The following is a 19,342-nucleotide window of genomic DNA, read 5'->3' as shown; positions in this document are numbered from 1 at the left end:
TACTTTTCCAAAGTGACCCGTTCCTCCTCTAACCCATTTCTGCATACCTTTTCTCCAGAAGCACTCCCCTAGATTCATCAAAATGATCCCCCGCTTTTTAAAGTGGAAATCAACTTAGTTAAATGAAGGGAAATTGTCTTCATTCATTTGGGAGATGAGAGAATAACAATCAATGTCCAACTAAGGTAAAAAAAACTTCTTAAAATCCCCTCTTCCCTCAGTAGTTCAGCACTGCTTCTGATTTGAGATGCTGCTATTGATTTATTGATGACATGTGTGATTAAATAATATCTCAACATGATAGAAAAAGATGACATGTTGGAGATTTGAAGAGGATGCTTTTGAAAAGGAGAGAATCTTCAAATTAGCGATTTTATAAACCTGTAAATTGTTCCTCTGAAGATAGAATACCATCAAAGCATGGCCTATGTTATTTATTTTGACAAGAAGTGACATTTTATTAAAACAATTGCCATTACTCATTTTATTAATGCTGCAGATATGAATGAGCACATGCTATGTTGGTTTCTGTTGTAGATACTGGGGATTCAATGTTAAAGAAGAGAGACAACCCTCTGCTTGAATGGGAGGCAGCAGAGGAACACCTGAAGGAGGTGGATGCTGGGAAGGAAGTTAAACAAAGGGATGAGATGAGTCTGGACCAGGAGGAAATTGATGATTTGTATGGTGAGGCAGTGAAGGCCCACAGGATAATAAATACAATAAATATACTACTCTAATAAAGAGCCAAGCCTTCAAAAATTGGGGGGAGGTACAATCTAGGCAAAGGGAACAGCAAGTGCAGAGGCCCTGAGGTAGGAATGAGCTTGGCATGGCTGAGAAACAGAGGTCAGTGCAACTGAAGTATAAAAACAAGGGTATTTGTAGGAGATGAAGTAAGAAATGTAAGCAGAGGTCAGGTAGGTCTTGTAGGTCATGCTAGAGAGTTTGAACCTAGCTTTAGCTGAAGTAGGAAGCCTGAGGATTGGGGGTGATTCCCCCAAATAATGTCATTTGCACAATCTGATTAATTAAATGCTGGTGCAGAATTAACAGAAGGTGAAGAAGTTGAAAGTCAGATCTGTAATCTAGGAGTAAAAATAATGGCTGAAGAAAGGAAAGCAAGGGGTTGCCTGCTATTATTATTATTTAATAAAGGAAAGGACCTATTAATGTTTCAGAAATCAAAGGTAAAGTCATTTGCAAAAAAGAGTGATTGACAAATTTCCCCTGACATAACACAAGCATATGGAGGTGTAGACTTTATGCTTTTAAAATTAAAACTATAATAAAATTTGATTTCTTAATATTGCTTTGCAGGTAATTGTGCTTTTGATACAAATTGCTCAATTTGGGGCTCTGTTTCAATTGTTCAATAGGACAGGGAGCTTGGATGTTCACTTCCTCCCAGTCATGGTCAAAAAGTAGTTTCAAGTAAGTATGTTGATAACTGAAAGCCAAACTCGTAGTCAGTCAATTCAGACTGTTCAGGGAAAGGTGAGGGAAGCTGAGGCATAACAGCTATAGTATCTGACCCTGGAGAAAGCAGGCTGCTGGCCACCTGGGTGCAGAGCAGGGTGCAGAGGCCCATGACAGGGCAGGCAGCAGACTGAGGTCTGACTGGGGAAAGGCACGTCCTCGCACTCACTGCCTGGCCTGGCTGCCAGCTGGCTGTGGAGCCTGGTGACTCCATGCATCGCTAAAGCATTCTCATTTTCTGTGCCCTCTGAAAGGTGATATAAGGGTGAATTGAAGATGCCGGCCCTCTTTGTCTTCTTTTTACTCAAAAGGGATTTGAGGGCTGGCGGAGGGGAGGTGGAAGAGTACTTAGAGCATTACAGGAAACATGCCCAGAGTGGGACCTTCTTCAGGGCAGCATTTTGTAAAGCAGGTAGCGGGAAGGGCCAAAATGACAAAAGCAGTTTGCATCAACCCCTAATGTCAGCCTAGAGTTTTTACGATGACATCAATATATGGACTTTCCTAAAAATCTAATACCTTTCACCGGTAGGTGAAATGCAGTCATTTTGAACCAAGAGTCTTGTGTTGAATGCTGACATTCAGATTTTTAAAAACTCAATAAGACATTGGTGGCTAGACTAAATACTTTCAGTAACACATACAAGAAATAACTTACAGCACCATGTGGTCACACATATCCACAACAGGACATTTACTTTACTCTTATGAGGTGCTGGCTAAAGTAAATTTAGTTAAATCACTTTCTGTATTTTTAATAATGTGGAAATGCCAATTGTCACTAATAATCAGTGATGCATGGCATTTTAATTGTCCATTAATCATTTCCTTTATAGAATGGATGTCTTAATCCAAATGAATTTAGTTTTATATTATTTGTTTCAGAAAGGAATTTTTACAGACCCACTTCATTAATGATGACTGAGGACTTTCTTAGCTATCTGAAGCAGAATCGACAAATCATATTAGTACCTGCTTTTTGTGGTAGACTTCTTTTTTTTCCCAAAGCTATTGAAAGATAGTTGGGCTCGGAAATGTTTCTGCATTGGGACATGAAACTTAGCTCTGGTCAGTTACTTTCTCAACTAAACTAATTTTTCATTAAAATTCACTGGAAATTCTCAGTGAAATGTGACCAGATGAGAAAATAAGGATAGTGCTATGGAAGAGCTTTGTCTTACATTTGAGATTGCTGTTACATCACTGCTGTGGGTGATGTCCAGCTCTTCTCTCATATTGCAACTTCTCAAGTCCCCACGTCTCATCCAAGCTCCTTCCTCATCTCTTCCTACCCTGGAGGACCAGCTACTTGGAGCCTAGTTCTCACAAGGCCTTTCTCGGCGGGTCTGCCTTCAGTATCATCAGCAGGCCTGAGAGCACCCAGGGCCAGTCTTGGGCAAAATTGCGAATGCAGTCACCCTTCTTAAGTACCTGTGGCCTCCTAAACATATGAGGTTTCTGCTTGTTTTTCACTATCTATCTATCATAATAACTTTCTGGATTGAATCCTAACTCAAATGCTCACAGAGTACTACTTTGAAAGACAAAATTTTAAAGCATCCCTGGTGCAACCATAGGGACTACAATAGAGGCTGGCAGGATGGCACCCCTGGAAGGGCATATAGGATTCACAGTCTCATTCCTTGAGCTGACTCTTGAGAGACCAGGGAAGGTGGGTTTGAAAACCACACACAGATTTGATGAGTGCAGTTGGTGCAAGAGAAGACTGTAAGAAAGAAGAAGCTTGGGGAGGCTAGTAAGAGTGAGGCCCTCCTTTTCAGGCTAAGAGCTGACTAACCGTTGCACTAGGGGCACAGAAAGCTAATGGAAGTGAAAGGGAGGAAGGAGGTCCTTATAAGAACCTCCATGTGGAACCCTGACTTAAAAACCAGGAAGGAGGGAACACAGCACTTACCATAGTTCTTTATTCCCAAAGCAGTGCTAACTCAGCCCCTCAGAGCTGCTCTGCCTCCTCTTTGAGAGAGATGCCCACCATTACCTCACAGCTTGGCCTGACTGATGCCTCACCATTCACTAACCCTCCCCAACTTCAATTGCAACTTACCAATAAAACTTTGCCTATTCTCTTACCTGTCTGTCTTAATCTCTATTCTCATTTTTCCTCATTTTGGCTTTTGTCCTCCAGTAAAATGTCTGCAACTCATGTCTGATCTAAACCTGTACTCAGCTCAAATCCCAAATTCCTTTGGTTTACTGTAAGTTTCTCTCACCAAGTACCCCATTTACACACCCACCACTAAATGCCTCTCTTCCTATTAGGCAGCCATGTCACCAGACTTCAATGTTAATTCACAGGATGCCAAAGGTTCATATGTGCTTGGACCAACCAGGTTAGAAGTCTTTTTTGTGAGACACACCGTGCCAAGCCTGCCACCTTCCAGATCCTCTGGATCACAGGCCCCTCCGGTGACAGATGCATTTCAGTTGGAGACAAAGGAACTCAGCTCTGATAGTGACAGATGGTTAATTAGTGCATGTGATGGGATAGGTAGTTCAGGGGTTCCTCCCCCAGATTTGTGGTATAGATTATTTGGAGACTATATCTGTAAAGTCCATTTTATTTTAGGTTTCTTGGGAACATGGCCCTATAAGTTAATGTTAGAACTGTCATTTTCCTTATTTAAAAGAAGTGATAAAATGTTATTGTGGAAAGAATGAGTAGACATTCAACAATAATTGATTATATAATGTTATGTAGCCCTCTGCCAGCATCACTCTAGATGCTGCCAGGATTACACATAATGTAAATTCACAGAGAGAATCATCACACATATTTTGACAGAGTTGAGGTTATACCACAGCGAGGTGCCCTGATTCTACCACTTCTCCTTATTTCATAATTATTTCATGTGATTAAAATATATGGGCAAAAGTAGGTCTATAGTTGTTTGTATGGAAAAATATGTGATACAAGATGAACTTTGTTTCAGGTACTCACCACTGTGACCCTCCCTTTGCCCACACCTGTTCCCATAGTCATTTTTCACAGCTGAAGAACATGAGGTAATATATGTGGCTGATTGTTCTCCATGCACAGTTAAATCTCTCCTAAATTTGAACAGAACTGCTTTCTACCTACAGCTGCTAATTGTATTGCTAAAGGATGCATTCTTAACCTTAAAACAAATGCCATATTTTTCCATGTGTGTTGCACACCCATGGTTTTGTGTGCATTATATATGGGATTATTATACTCATTATTATACTCATGGTATGTAATCATTATACCCATGTATAATGTGCATCCTTATTTTTCCTAAAAAATTTCGGCAAAAAGTATGCATTATAAATGACAAAATATGGTAATAGGGTTGTTATTGGTTCATCAACCCAAAACTAATTTCAAATATATATTTTAAATATATATGCAGCAGTCTACGAAGGTTTCTCAAATGTCATTAGTCAGATTTTTAATTTGTAAACATGTTTTGTAGATTTTATCAATACATATTAAGTTTATATCAGTTATTTTGAGTTTAATTTTTTAGTTACAAAATACATTATGACTCATAATCACTAGGTAATGCACTGAAGTTAAGATATCTCCAAAACCCCTGTGTACTATATTTTGAACTTACAGATAATTTAGAAGTTAGATAATATATTTATATACTTATTCCCATAGTAGAGTAAATGCACCTTGATAGAGGGTATGATCTTTCTGTGCATAGCATGATGCCTAAAACATACTAGGAATTCAATGGATCTTTTGGGATTGAATTATGCTACCTACACCATGGACAACATTATTTTTTATGCCTTTTACTGACTTTATTCAGCTCTTATCTTACAAAATATATCTTGTGGTATATTAAACTAGAGTTGTGATCTGTTATGGGTTACAGATTTCATTCAATTGTTGCGGTAACTAGCAACATTCAGCTATAAAGTAGAAAACTGTTTCAATACCACTACCATTTAAAACTATTTTATGACTTTTTAAATTTAGGTTTTAGCTTTATCTTGGCTTCTGATTTTATTAACACATTGTATGCGGGAAATGTATTTATACGTTTTACATTGACTGGTAGTAGAACGTGCGATAAAAACTACCCGCAAACAATGTGTTAATAATGGTTTACTACAATATACTTGTTTGTCATGTTAGAGATTATATTGGCAAAAAAATCAGCATTTCATGTAAGTCATAATGTTAATGAAAAGCAAGTAAAAATAATCAAAATAAATGGACACTATGTAATCATTGTATTTATTTCCTAGGACTTCTGTAACAAATTGCCATAAACTTAATGGCTTAAAACAAAAAAGTTTTCTCTCACAATTCTGGAGTCTAGACATTTGAAATCTGGGAGGCTGTGCTGCCCAGGAAGGCACCAGGGGAAAATCCTTTCTGCCTCTTCCAGCCTCTGTTGGTGTCCAGGCATTCCGTGGCTTGTGGCTACATCACTCCAATCTCCGCTCCGTCTTCACTTGGTCCTTTTTACTGTTCTCTTCCCTGTGTATCTGTCCTCTTATAAGTGTCTCTTACTTATCAGTGTCTTTGCCACTGGATTTAAGGCCCACCAGATAATACAGGATCATCTCTTCTGGAGATTCTTAATTTAAAAGAATTCATGAAGACCCCTTTTCTGAGTAAGACCAGAGTCATAGGCTCCAGGGGTTAGGCTATGGGCATATCTTTTAAATGGGGGGGACCACAATTCAACCCACTGTAATCATTGACTGATAACATCAAACTTCAGATGTTACTCCACTGACAACTGGAAGCTGAATGTTGAGGGACTGAAAATGTCAACCTTCATTAATACCAAACTATATTATATGTAAATTTGCAAAGGAAAAGAATGAAGAAGTGCAGAATGGAAAAGGGTGGTGGAGCAGTAGGTGAAGGGTGTGTTGAATACTTAGAACCCAAAGTAATTTTAAAATATTCAAGAATGCTGGGTAAGGAAGATGGAGATTAAAAATGGAAAGACTTTTATTTGCCAAAAATATGTTTTTGCAGACATATAGTGTTACAGACCTGCTTTATGTATTTATGTAGCAATTTAATAGGAGCCAAAAATGTGGTCAGTATCAATGGAACTTTTCTGTTTTAAATTGGCGCGACTTTATGTATAAACTGACCAGTTTTCACAGTTACTTAAGTGTATTTAAATTGAGAGAACTGCTAAGACCCCCAAGTCCGCCTTTTAAAATGAATTTCGATGCACAAAAGTCTATCTGTACTGTGCCATATGGGCAGAAATGGATCCCATTTCATTAGTTGAAAATCTGATGAATGAATCAAGTTAGTTCTCTTACATGGATTTCTAAATATTATTGAAGGTTTCACACTGTCTCTTTTAATAATCTGCAGAAAGTGTTCTTATTCAAGGGGATTTCCCTTTAGGGGAAACATTACTGGGGGGATTAAAAACCTCATATAAAATCTTGAAGTAAGCTTTTCAAATGTGAGTTCTAGCCTATCAGTATGTACCAAATCTTAGGAGAGCTCTTCTCTTTCTGCCATAACTGCCCTCCACCCCAGCCCTGCAATATTAGCTGGCTTTTTAATGTTAAGTTCAAGGACCCCTTCTTTACCTGGGCAGCAAATACCCTGGTTCTTATCCGGCTACACAGGCCTCCATTAACCCTGTTTCCTCCTTCTTTCCACAGGGTCCTCCCCTTGCCCTGCTCCCGCGCCCCCTTAGCTTTTCTCCTCCTCTGCCTGATGTTCCTGTCACTTTTGTTACAAAGATTGTAAGAGTAGTTGTTACAAAGATTGTAAGAAGCAAAACCTTTCTGAGGCTAGTTCAAACAGAGTGAAGACATTTCATTGCAAGGCTCCAAGGCTCCCTCTAAAAAGCAGTGGACCTGGCAGGCATCAAACCCGGCACCCATGAAGCCCACGGTGAGCTGGGAGACAATCTCTATGTTGATACTTCCCTGATTTTTTGTGTCTGTTTCTTTATTTCTACATGGCTGCCCCTTTCTCACATTTCCTTTACTCTCTGAGAAGCAGCCTCTGCAGCTGAGTCCTAGTTTATGTGACTTTCAGTGCCATTATCTGTGATGCCAAGTTGCAGCCCAACTGCTTGTTACAAATTTTCACCCACATTCTCACACTCTCTGCTTCCTAATGCTTTTGATTGGCTGGCTGACTTTCAGTCAAGTTTTCAGAACTTGTTTAATCACATCCATCAAGTGTGCCCTGCCGCTCTGTGCTACAGGGGTTTTCATATTTGGGTTGCTCCCTCAACTTTGCTTTCCACACACCTGCGTCCACTGGGCTTTGCTCACAATCATCCCATATATTTTTCTCCAAAGACATCAAGGTTGATGTATCAGACAATTTTGCCACCCTGGAAAATTTATTCTTTCCATTTTTCATAACTCTCCAACTAAGAATATGTGTATATTTAAAATGGACACGTTTCTACTTTCTGTGCTCATTAAAATTTTCAAAATATGGTCCAAAGAGATTCCATTGACTAGCCTTATTGGTTTGATTGCTATTTTGTATAGACACAATTTGAATAATTCATAAAATACTCTCCTTTTTGTATTAAAATGCACCAACTAAAGGCCTTGATCATATATCGGTATGCCAGATTTCTACCAAAGAAGCCTTATGCTAGGGTTTCCCATCTTGAGAGTTTCTTCTGTTGAGTCTGAGGTTCTCATCTAGATGAATCAACTGTGATGTGAGTAAAGAAGACACAGTTGTAAATTGCCTGGAGATCAGCTCTCTTTTCTGAGGTAGAAAACAGGGGGTTGCTCATTTGCCAAGAGAAATATGTACTTGAGCTCCTCCATTTCTCTGGTGGCAGCACCAAGTGCTGGCAGACTCTCCACCAACCCAGATTCCCTCCTTGTTACTAACAGTTTTCTCCGTGAGCTGACACTGGGAGGGAGGCTGACCCTGCTCTAGGACGTTTCAGAAGATGCTCCCCAGTCAGCCCCTCAGAAAACTGACGTTAGAAATTGCACAGAGCTTGCTTTCTTAGGTTTAGATCTCCTTGCCTGAGAATCTTCTGAGGGTCATATTAGAATTACCAGCAGCAAGGACAGTCATAGCCTATGTGTTACCTTCATGCCAATTAGGAAAATCATCCTTTCTTGAACAGATTAGAAAATTTTTACAATGTACAGATTTATATGAGAACAAGACTTACAGTCATCTGCTAGAGAAGTATAATAAACATAAAACCTACAGCATTATATCAGGGTGCCCATGTGCAGTCTGTAACCTGTCTGATATTGCTCAGCAGCCCCAGAGTAGTTTATTACTTAACCCCCAAAATATGTTAGCATCTATTTTCTGTGAGCATTTTTTGACAATCAGGATAGAAGAGGCAACAAAATAACCCAGTAAAATAGACAGTGGACATCAAGGTTAGAGAGAAAGAACAGACTGGGAACAAAGTACCCTTCACAGTTGCACTAAATTCCAACTGAATTACATAGAGAAGGTATTTAACAAAAGTCTAACTTTGCAAAACATTTTCAGACATCATTGAATATGCTGGTCTTTCATTTTAAGAGCTTGCAATCAAATGATCAGATGTACCTAATTATGAAAAGACAGTTTTAGATTGCTTTCTATGGAGTTGGGTAAACATCTATAAACAAAAAAGCTTTTTAAAAAAATATGGGAAGAAAGGGTGTTTAGAGTTTCCAGGTAAACAAAGATATTTGAGAGATTGGTTTTGAATGATTTTTATGAGGTTTCCTTTGTTTGGAATAAAGGAGTAAGGAAACAACTTTGATTTTGTTGTGTTATGTTTGTTAGAAGAATGGTCTCACCTGACATGGATTATTCTAGTTGGGTGTAAATAGTTAACTGGAAATGTGTAAGGTGCAAGGTTTTGTCATTATTTCTTTATAGAAGTTGCTTTCCCCATTTAGTCTTCCTACCATTCGCACATGACAGGGATTTTTCTCCCTATCTCACATAGAAGGGAAGCCCAGAGCATGTATGGTAGAGCTGAATTTCAGGCTAAGTCCATCCAACTCTTCCCCTTTATAATTGCTGCTCCAGATGCAGCTGAATAATAATAATGGTAAAGCTATTACTATGTGTTATGGATTGATGGGTAGCCCCTAAAAATTCATATTATTTAACAGAATTTCTATGTATTTCTATCATGAAGTTGAAGCTTAACTCCCAGTACTTCAGCATGTGACCTTGTGTGGAGGATGGGTCTTTACACAGGTAATCCATTTAAAGTAAGGTAGTTGGGCTGGGCCCAATTGAATATGAGTGGTGAGGATATGAAAAGGGGAAATTAGACAGACACACAAAGAGAGTGCCATGTGGAGACAAAGGTAGAGATGGAGTGATATGTCTACCAGCCAAGAATGCCAAAATGCCAGCAAACTACTGGAAGCTAGAAGAGCAGCCTAGAACAGATTCTCTCTCATGGCCCTCAGAAGGAAGCAGTGCTACTGAGACCTTTGTCTTTGGACTTCCAGCCCCAGGAACTGTGGGAAAGCACATGCCTGTTGTTTAACCCATTGAGTTTGAGGTACACTGTTACTGCTGACCTAGCAAACTGATAAACTGTGTGTCTTAAATGGTCAGACATCAAGCATAAGTGCCTGAACCCTATGGGGGATGCCTTACCGTGATGTGAGAAGCATATGGGGAATGCTCTGGGTTTTGAGAAAGAAAGGATCAGCATGGGATAAGCGACCCTTATTTGGAGAAAACCAGCTGGGGTCTGCTTGGCTGGGAGAGCTGACCTGGGATAAATGGGAGCCCTCACAACCACATAGTTCATTTAGCTGGAGTTTTGTTTTATGCTTGCTGATTTTGTTTCTGCCTCTTATTGGAATGGACAAAGTTCACTGAACTTTATGTGCCTTGATTAAACTCCAAGCAGAATTTTATGACGTTCCGTAGACAACTTTGCTGGCCATAGCTATTGTACTTTACACGTCCTGGTGGTTCAGCCATTCTTCCATGATATTCCCACAGGCAGCATGTGGAAAAGTTGAAAGAGAAAGAAAATATAGGGAGAAAGGGAAACAGTGAGACCTGTGAAAATGGTGTGTTGGGTAGGGGGGTAAATTATCTGTGTTATGTATGCAGCCTTTTGGGTCTTGAGGAAAATGGGTTTGTGGATAAAAATAGGATAACTTTCTAGAAAAACTAATGGAAACGACTACACAATGATAATTCTAAGACTCCCCTCAAAATATTTATGTACACAATTTAAATACTCACTAGAAGGGCAGTCTGTCTCCTGCACGTTAACCATAAGGCCAGAAATTATCCAATACCATTCAATGTAGAAGAGACTTACTTGGTCTTATCTCTTCTGATCAAAACAAGTCTTAGATATTTTGTTTTCAAGAAAATGTTGAGCCTTAGGCATTACATATGAGGAGAAGTATTCCTCATAGTGTTGAAGAGTGTTCCTGTGAATGGGAGCTTATGGGTGACATCAAGTTTTTCCTGTCTGCCTTAGATGGGCAGTGCTGTGAGGACAAAAGCAGGCAGGCTCCCATAGGCACACTCCTCATGCATCTCAGCCTGTGTTCTCAAACTAACCTTTTCATGCGTGCATCCGAACTCTGTATTTCTTAAGGAAGAAATGCTTTTCCTATCTAGACTAATGGTTACATACATTATGAACTGGTTTCTCATAGGTCATTGTAATATTAACAACAGTAACAATAACAATAGCAGCTAATAGGTATTAAGTGTTTACTATTCACAGGTATACTTCTTAGTATTTTATTTATCTCATTTAATATTTCAAAGAGAATAGTGGAAATGATCTCTTACATTATTTCAAAACCAAGTAAATAAAACTGTTTTTTAATGATTTCTGTTCACTGAGGTTAGTCAGACCCTGGGTTAGGGATTTTCACATATGATTTAAAGTTTTGATTCTGTCTCTCTGGTCTAGCTTTGGGGCCAAGGAATTGTAATTTCTTTGGTCTGCTTTCTCCTTTTGCCTTCCTGGTGACTTTCTTTGATGAACTGAGTTGTCTCTCCCTTTACATGACCTAATTTTTAATTTTTTTTTTGAGATTTGTCCTTCAAAATGGCACCTGGGGTTTCTGTGAAGAATCCTCACTACTTATTTATGGAATTCATTTGGATAATGTTAATCATTTTCAAAGCCCATACTGCAGGGTTCCAGTATCTCTTGTTGCTTTTGCCACCAAAGACCTTTTGGAGTCAACACTATAATCTGAAATTTAGTCTTTAAATTGTTACAAAACATATATTCTTGTTGATTTCCAGCTCCCTCAGCCTGCAGCCTCCACACCCACCTCCTTCATCTGACTACGCATTTCCTTGTCTTAGCTGCGCAATCACTGCAGAAAGTTTTCCTTGACTATGCCTGAGTTGGAGGACCTGCTAGATGTTCTCATGTACTTGGCCTATTGTAGCCTGATCTCACTATTTTGTAATTGTCTGAACACCTTCTACAAACAATACAAAGACTAGATTTAGTTCATAGAGCCTAATAGAGTATCTGACTTATAAAAGTTAATCCAGAATATTTATTGAAAGTGAATGAATGTCTCTATCCTTATATTTACCACATTGTGTGATGGCTTATGAAAATCTCCTGTTATACAGAGAGCACCTCTGGATAAAAATTAGGGCTCTTTCTAACTTGTCTTGGTGTTCTGAGTGCCCAGTCCATGACATGTTACCAAATAGGAGGAAAATGAAGTAATAAGCAAATGGGGACCAAGATCCATGATCAGACTCTCTTGTGTCATCTTCTATCATGTTTCCTGGAAGCCTATGTTCAAACAAAGGAGAAGCTCAGATACTTGGATTGCCTGTTGATTCCTTCTTAGCACTAATGACCTTTGGACAAAACATTGCACTTTGCCTTCCCAATATTTATAGCACCAAGGTTCTTAGAAGTCTTTTGTTTTGCTTCATAGACAGGAAGATGACTTAGAGGAGAAAAGATCCCCATGGTAGGAAGAGTGAGTAAAGTTGCTATTTGTGAATTTCTATTTGTTTTACAGGCTGGGTTACATGGGATTTCTGGAACAAGTGGCAGAACTGATATTTCTTTATAATATGAAAACTGCTGGCTTTACACATCAGTCTGTGATGCTGCACTAACTCAGTATGAAAGGTGAATATGATTTATGTGTGGTGGAAACAGCAACAGTTCCCTAGATATTCCAGATCCATTTTATAGAGTTTAAACATGCTTGGTTTTTGTTTGTAATTAAAACTGCAAGAATTTTTTATTAACTACTGCTCACACTTCAGTGGTTCTCTGAATATTTCTAGGGCCTTTGGTGATGGCTGCTAGGCGAGTGCAGATGAATGTGAAATAATGTGCATATATAAGCACATTGTTGGTAACTGAAAGCTTTTGTGGGCTCTACTAAATTTCAAACAACTTGGATTAAAAGAGGTGGAACCAGCAAGTTCTCAAAATGCTACTGGATGTAAGATTTTGATGAGGCCTTATAAGACTGAATTTATTTCTCAATAGCTTAGAGGTTTCCACTCAAATCTCAAGTAAAATAAGCATAATGTATAATTCCTCCCTTAGAAAGGTCTGTTCACTCACTCATGTCTTTGGTGTACATCCAGATGTCTCATTCCCAGAAAGAGCCGGCTGATTCAAATGCGAGACTGTCGGTCAGTAGATCTTGATTCAGCAGACCAGCCTTGTTACCACTCTGTATGGAGATGGCTCTAGACTCAGTTGTCTTCTGAGAACTTTTCTGAAAAGCAATCAAATTATGAGACCCTACAAGGTCAGTTTTAGGCTCTATTGCTTCTAAGGGTATTATTTTACATCAGTCATAGGATTTAGTAATACACATAATTCCTTTACATTCTTAGAAGTTATAGCAAGCTAGATTCTCCTGATGAGGGATTAAGTTGTCTTGTTTGTATCTTAGTGTCTTGGGACTTTGGGATACATGTTAAGAGTTTAGAAGAAAAGAAACTATTTCTGGACTTTAGTGAACAAAAGAGCCAAAATAAATTTCTTACATTTTAAGCTTCTTAGATGGAGCCAGCATTTTATTCATTCTATAAGTAGCTATTGAGTACTTGAGATGTACCAGCCATTGTGCTAGGTTCTGAAAATATAAAGAAAAAAATGATAACAATACAATCATAGTCACTATCTTTAGGGAATTCATCATCTAATCATGAAAACAGAAACAAAGACAAGTAATTATACTTGTTTTTAGTGTTATACCACTTGAGATATGAGCTCAGTGTATCTGTGATACAACTGATCAGAGAGTGCGTATGGATGACTTTCACAGATAACCATGACTGAGCAAGGTCATAGGATGCGGGTGAGAAAGACCCTAGGTGACAAATGGAAGTCGAAAGATATTTTCTGTTACAGTAGCCTTAATTGTGGGTTATCAATTGATTCTAGTTGAGGCTGGAGAAGTGCATAGGATGGGATCTTGGAGAGCATCGAGTGTTAGGTTAAGGACCTGAAATTTCACTTGTAAGCATAGGAAAACCAGTGAGTTAATTTTCCATGTAGACAATTTACTCCAGTGATTCTGTCAAAGACAGAATTATAGTTGGCAAAATAGAGGCAGACAACTCAGCAACCTTAGTGTGAAATGATGATAGCTGAGTTCAGAAACTGGGCCCTGGCTCTGTGGATGGACATAATGTTATAGAGACAACAACCACAAATTTTGATTATGAGGGGTGGGAGTGCAGGAGACAGGGATGAGAAGCCAGCATCTCAGGTTTGAAACTTGAGTTGAGGCCAAGAAGAGGAATAGGTTCAGTGGGAAGTCAAAACAAATTTGACAAGTCAAATTTGGTTTGTCCATGGGTCACTCAAGACAGTATTTCTGATAGGTAATGAGATAAGCTGGTTTGAATATCAGGGTAGATGTCTGAACTAAATATTTACACTTGGGAGCTCTCAGGACGTAGATGATAGTTGGCACTATATTACAGAGGCAGAGAGCTCTCTGGGGAGAAGAACATGGAGTCTGAGAATAGATATATTCAGACCATCAACATAAAAGGATATATCTATATATCCGGACACTCTCAGGGCCCAGCACAATTCTTGGTGGTTGTGAAATTTTCAGTAAATAAAATTTCATAACTTATCCATAAATAAATCTTGAATGTATGAATAAAAGTTATAAGGTACAATTAGGTGACCAGATTTTAAGGTAGTAGTTCTCACCCTGAGTATGCAGTGGAGTCACTGAAGGTCATTTACAAAATTATCAGTGACCAGGACCCCTCTCCAGAGATAGTAACTTAACTATCCTGAGGTGTGGCCTAGACACACACACATGCATGTGTGTGTATGTTTTTAAGTCTAACAGTAACTCCAATGTGCAGACAAGGTTAAAAACTATTCTGGAGGAAATAAAAGTCAGCTGGGAAGGGTAATTAGGAGGTGGAAGTGCTGGCTGGAGAAATGGAAAAGGAGCCAAGAGAAAACCAGGAAATGTGTTGCTTCAGGAGAAAGGTAAAATTAGGGAGGACACATTGTATAGGAAATCAGACAAAGATCTTGGCCTAAGAAAGAATTAAGTCCAGGGGGATGATTAAAAGGAGGAACTAGTATGCAAATGGGTCCGTGTTCCTCTAGGCATAGGGCCATAGGTATGTAGCTTTATGTCCTCTCTGGTGTGTACCTAATAGTTACATTAAACTGGAAAGTCAAGGAGCTAGTCATCATTGACTGGTGATCAGAATATTTCCAGGGGTTAAAATGGTCTCCAGTTACAAAATAGAAGTTCCTGGATGCAGTCCTTCCTATCTTGGGCCCTGAAAGGTACTAAGCACGTACTTTTCCTGAGGTAGAGGTATGTGTACGTGGGTATTGACAACAGTGGTCCTGGTTGCCAGGAATTGCCCACAGGGCATAGCCTAATTTTTTTGCATATTTTTACTGATAGGCAAGTGTCACCCTGTGTATGTTACCTCCCATTCTTACTTGTGTGTATATGTGGGGGTTGAGGTTGAAGGCTGCTTTGGTGCTGAGGATTTCATTGAGATGCTTCAAGTATTTTTTCCAGAGGGGAACTATTTAAATCAAGATATCACTCAGGTGAGCTGGAAGCCCTACTGTTTGATTCTAAGGCTAATTTCAGTTTCAGGATTTGGTTGTTGAAGAAACAAACCCCTAGATAGTCACTCTGAAAGAGCAAGGTCATCTTGTGTAAAAAGGATTTAGTCTATTTCTCAACAATGGAGTTCTCCACCAAATGAGAGAGAGAGAGAGAGAAGAGGAGAGAGGATGAGCATGTGCCCATGGCGGGTGGAAGAGAGCCTGCACACCATGAATATATGCACAATCACTGGACCATACATTCTAATTGCTTTAACTCTCTTGAAACACTTTGATCCAGTCAGCTGGGGCTGAAGTATGTACCTCAGAAGTTTGTGGATCATTTAGAGTAGTTAATTATCAACTTTGGGTGTTTGAAACTGCTTTAAGATAATGATATAGAGCAGGAGAACCTTGTGTTCTCTGTTGTCCTTCATGCTGAGACTCTAATAAATAACAGAGCATTAGGAATTGCCCTCTAGTATGTTCTGTTGTTGTCGTCAGTTCTCCAGTTAATCATTGTCCTGTGTCTGGGACTAACTTAAGTGACTATGTATTTGGTATCTCTTCCTTATTTGACTGGGTGGGAGTATCAGTCTGAGATGACAAGACATAAGGCATCATGGTAGTTGTCACATCTGAACCCAGATGAATTGCTTGGCTTGGATCTTAGGATATAAATTGTTCTCAATAATAGACCATTTTTCATAAATATACTGGTGACCTCTGCTGATGCAAACACTGGCCCGCAGTGTCTGCATCATTCTGGATGAAATGAGACATTCGCAAGGACTACCAAGTCTGGTGGAGGAAAAGGAACAGCATGGGTTTTCTCTCAAGGGGAGCAAAAGCTGCAGCCTCCACCATGACAGGCCTTTATTGGGTTTCTGGGCACATTACATGATGGTCCTCATTTACTATGCAGAGGTTCACTTTAGGTGGTTACCTTTTACAGAAAACAAAGGAACCAATGCTGCTAATCACATCACAGAAGAGGGATATTTGCAAATGAGAAGGCAAAAGTGGTTGAACTGGTTACACTCATCCTTGGAAGGTTTGGCATCTTTTTTAGGAAGTTGCTTTGCAGTAAATGTCCTCAATTCAGGGTGAGGGAGTTTTGGCAAAAAGCAAGACTCATAGCGGCCTAAGGTACATTGCAGGCCTGATTCCCGACAAGAGAACCTATCCATGGGCATGGGTCCTATTCATCTCTGAGTGGGAGCTGGGCCCACACCACGCAGAAGGGTCTACTACACTTTATGAATGGGTATTAGAGCTAAGGAGCTACTTTACCTCAAAAATCCTAGATGGATCACTCATATATGCCTGGAAGCTATGAATGATTATACTTGTTTCTTCATAAGCAGTGGCATAAGCTTAAACGCCAAGCCTTCATTTTTTATTCATTCATTCATACAATATTTACTGGGTGTCTGCTGTGTGTCAGCTTTTGGTTAGCCACTGAGGATAAAATTGTGAACTAAAAAGGACACAGGCCCCTGCCTAGAGTCTGCAGACTAGCAAGAACAGGGTGATGGGTGTGGAGAAAATCACTGATCAGAGAATTTCCTAATGGATGTATAATTATAAACTCATGCAAGTCCTCTTAAGGAAACAGATACTTATCCATGAGAGTATATTCCAGAGCAGTGCCCCATACTGGGGAACCTGAAAAAGCTTCTAAATAATGGGGAACTGCAAGAATATCAGCCTGCTGGCATGAACAGGCTTTTGGGAGAGTTAAGGGGTGATGCAAGAAAGATGAATGGGATCAGATCAAATAGGGACGTGAAGGTCATGTTAAACCTGTTAGAAGGCATTAGATGGTTTTAAGTGGGGGTGAGTGACATTGTCAGAATTCTGATTTGAAAAAAATCACTCTGGCCACTGTGTAGGGAACAGATTGGGGAGAGGGGAATAATAGATATGAGAACCCAGTTAATAAGTTATTGCAGAAGTCTAGGCAAGAGATGACAGTATTTAAGACTAGGACAGGAATGAGAAGTTACAGAGAACTGGAAAAGTCCCAAAATATTTAGGGATAAAATTGATGGTGATGTTGATTGAATTTGAGATTGAAGAAGAGGGAAGAATCAAAGATGACTCTTAGTCTTAGCCCTGCATAACTGTATGGATAATGATTTTATTGACAGAGAATGACTAAAAGAGGGGAGGTTACATTTAATGGTGTTATTGCCTTGGAATGGGTGTGCAGTGAAAATCATGAGTTTAGTTTTTAGTGTGTTAAGTTTGAGTATATTTGGGAAATCCAAGAACAGATGTTCTGCAGGTATTGCCTCAAAGCTGACTTATGGAATTCCTTTCTGACACACTTGTGTACAAGGCTTTTAGTAGTAGCTGTGCAGCACCCCCTAGAGGGAATTGTTCATTTTGTAGCTTATCTCTACCTGATAGCTGGCTATTGCTTTGTACCATGGAACAGAGTCCACCATTACATGAGTTTTTTTGTTTTCTTGTTTGTTTGTTTTTTACACCTAGAAATAGCAGGTGATGTGGTTCTCTGTGTCCAAATCTATATGCACATCTGTGTCCACCAGTGGCTGCTGTGGCTTTAGGAGCCATTTGGTTCCTAAATGGGAGAAATCCTGGTTGGAATGATTCCCAGTTGGCCTCTGTAATAACTAGCTGTATACTTTGGCCATTGTGATATCTCTAGATCAGCATTTCCTCCTGTGTGAGAGAAGCAGTTGAACTAGATTATCTGTAAGAGTTTTTCTGTTTCTAATGTCCAGAGATTCTAATTTATAATCTTTATCTCTACTAATCAAATAGTTGGGGGGGAAAGATAAATGTGTTTCTAGATATGGGGAGTAACCTTTGGCCATTTCAGAATCACTCACATTTAGTTTGCTCACCCAACATGGCCTTAAATCACCCATGTTTTATTTGTCATCTATTAATCTTGTTATTTATCATTTTAAAGCAATTTTTAGATACAGATAGAGAAACATCTCTATTTAAATCCTGGCTTTGATCCATGGCCCTTGGACACCTGTGGTGCTCTGTTGATGTGGGTTCAGGTGCTGCATCTTGGTTGGGAGGAGAACAGGTCATAATTACTTGATGATGTTTGTCATTGGTACAAGATGGGGAGTGTTAGCGCCATAAGTGCATGCCTTGCACCCCAGGCCTGATATCTGGTACATTTGCCCTGCTGACATGTGAACACTACCTGGTGATGCAAACAAGTAATTGCAGGATTATACCTTTTCAAACTGTTCTGGAGCTGAAATTTTCCACTATCTTTTACAGTTGGGTTTCTAATGTCATTTCCCACAATTTGGTGGGATAATAGGAGAAAGATGACTATATGTCTAGTTCATTTTGCTTACTGGTTAACATGGTTTAGCACTTTCTGCAGAAAATATAAAACATCTACTTTTCTGTTTTTGAAAGGATGATCTAATTGGAATAAATCTATCTGTGTGGATTGAGAATCATGCAGGAAGTCATGATTAGTCATCTAAACTGGTGTTTCTCAACTTTAATGTGCAATCATATCAGCTTGGGATCTTGTTAAAATCCAGATTCTAAGATTCTAGTCCCAGACCTTGTGACTCAGTAGGTCTAGGTGGGCCCTGAGATTCTGACAAGCTGCTTGTTTGGGACCACACACGCACATAGAAGAGCAAATGCCTAAGCAGCACTAATAGTTGTCCTCAAACGGAGGTGGGTGTAGATAAAAGAGAAGAGCTGAATGTTTGGTGGTTAGCCATACCCTGAAACTGCTTACTTTTGACCAATAATACTGCTTTATAAATTCTCTGTATCATTTATTTTTATATGATTTTCTTGTGTTTCTTAAGGGTGGAATGCAGGGAAAA

The 19,342-nt window shown here is 39.3% G+C and overlaps 1 protein-coding gene across 2 annotated transcripts in view; it reads left to right on the top strand.

Annotated features, from left to right (window-relative positions):
• The window catches only part of NCKAP5 (NCK associated protein 5), an 881,281-nt gene that overhangs the window by 163,264 nt on the left and 698,675 nt on the right, over positions 1-19,342 (top strand). The window contains exon 1 of one of the 2 annotated variants that reach the window (XM_045826268.1): positions 13,114-13,197. The exons of the other annotated variant lie outside the window; for it this stretch is intronic. Coding sequence (XP_045682224.1) covers positions 13,183-13,197 — 15 coding nt within the window. The 5' untranslated portion in view covers positions 13,114-13,182. Of the gene's footprint in view, positions 1-13,113; positions 13,198-19,342 lie in introns of those variants that run through there. 2 annotated transcript variants of the gene reach the window in all.

The sequence above is a fragment of the Phyllostomus hastatus genome, unplaced genomic scaffold (genome assembly GCF_019186645.2).
Source record: "Phyllostomus hastatus isolate PE091 unplaced genomic scaffold, TTU_PhHast_1.1 phas_scaffold_60, whole genome shotgun sequence".
Classification (NCBI taxonomy): Eukaryota; Metazoa; Chordata; class Mammalia; order Chiroptera; family Phyllostomidae; genus Phyllostomus; species Phyllostomus hastatus.
Note: the sequence above shows the minus strand (reverse complement) of the source record. Positions and strands in the feature narration are given on the sequence as shown.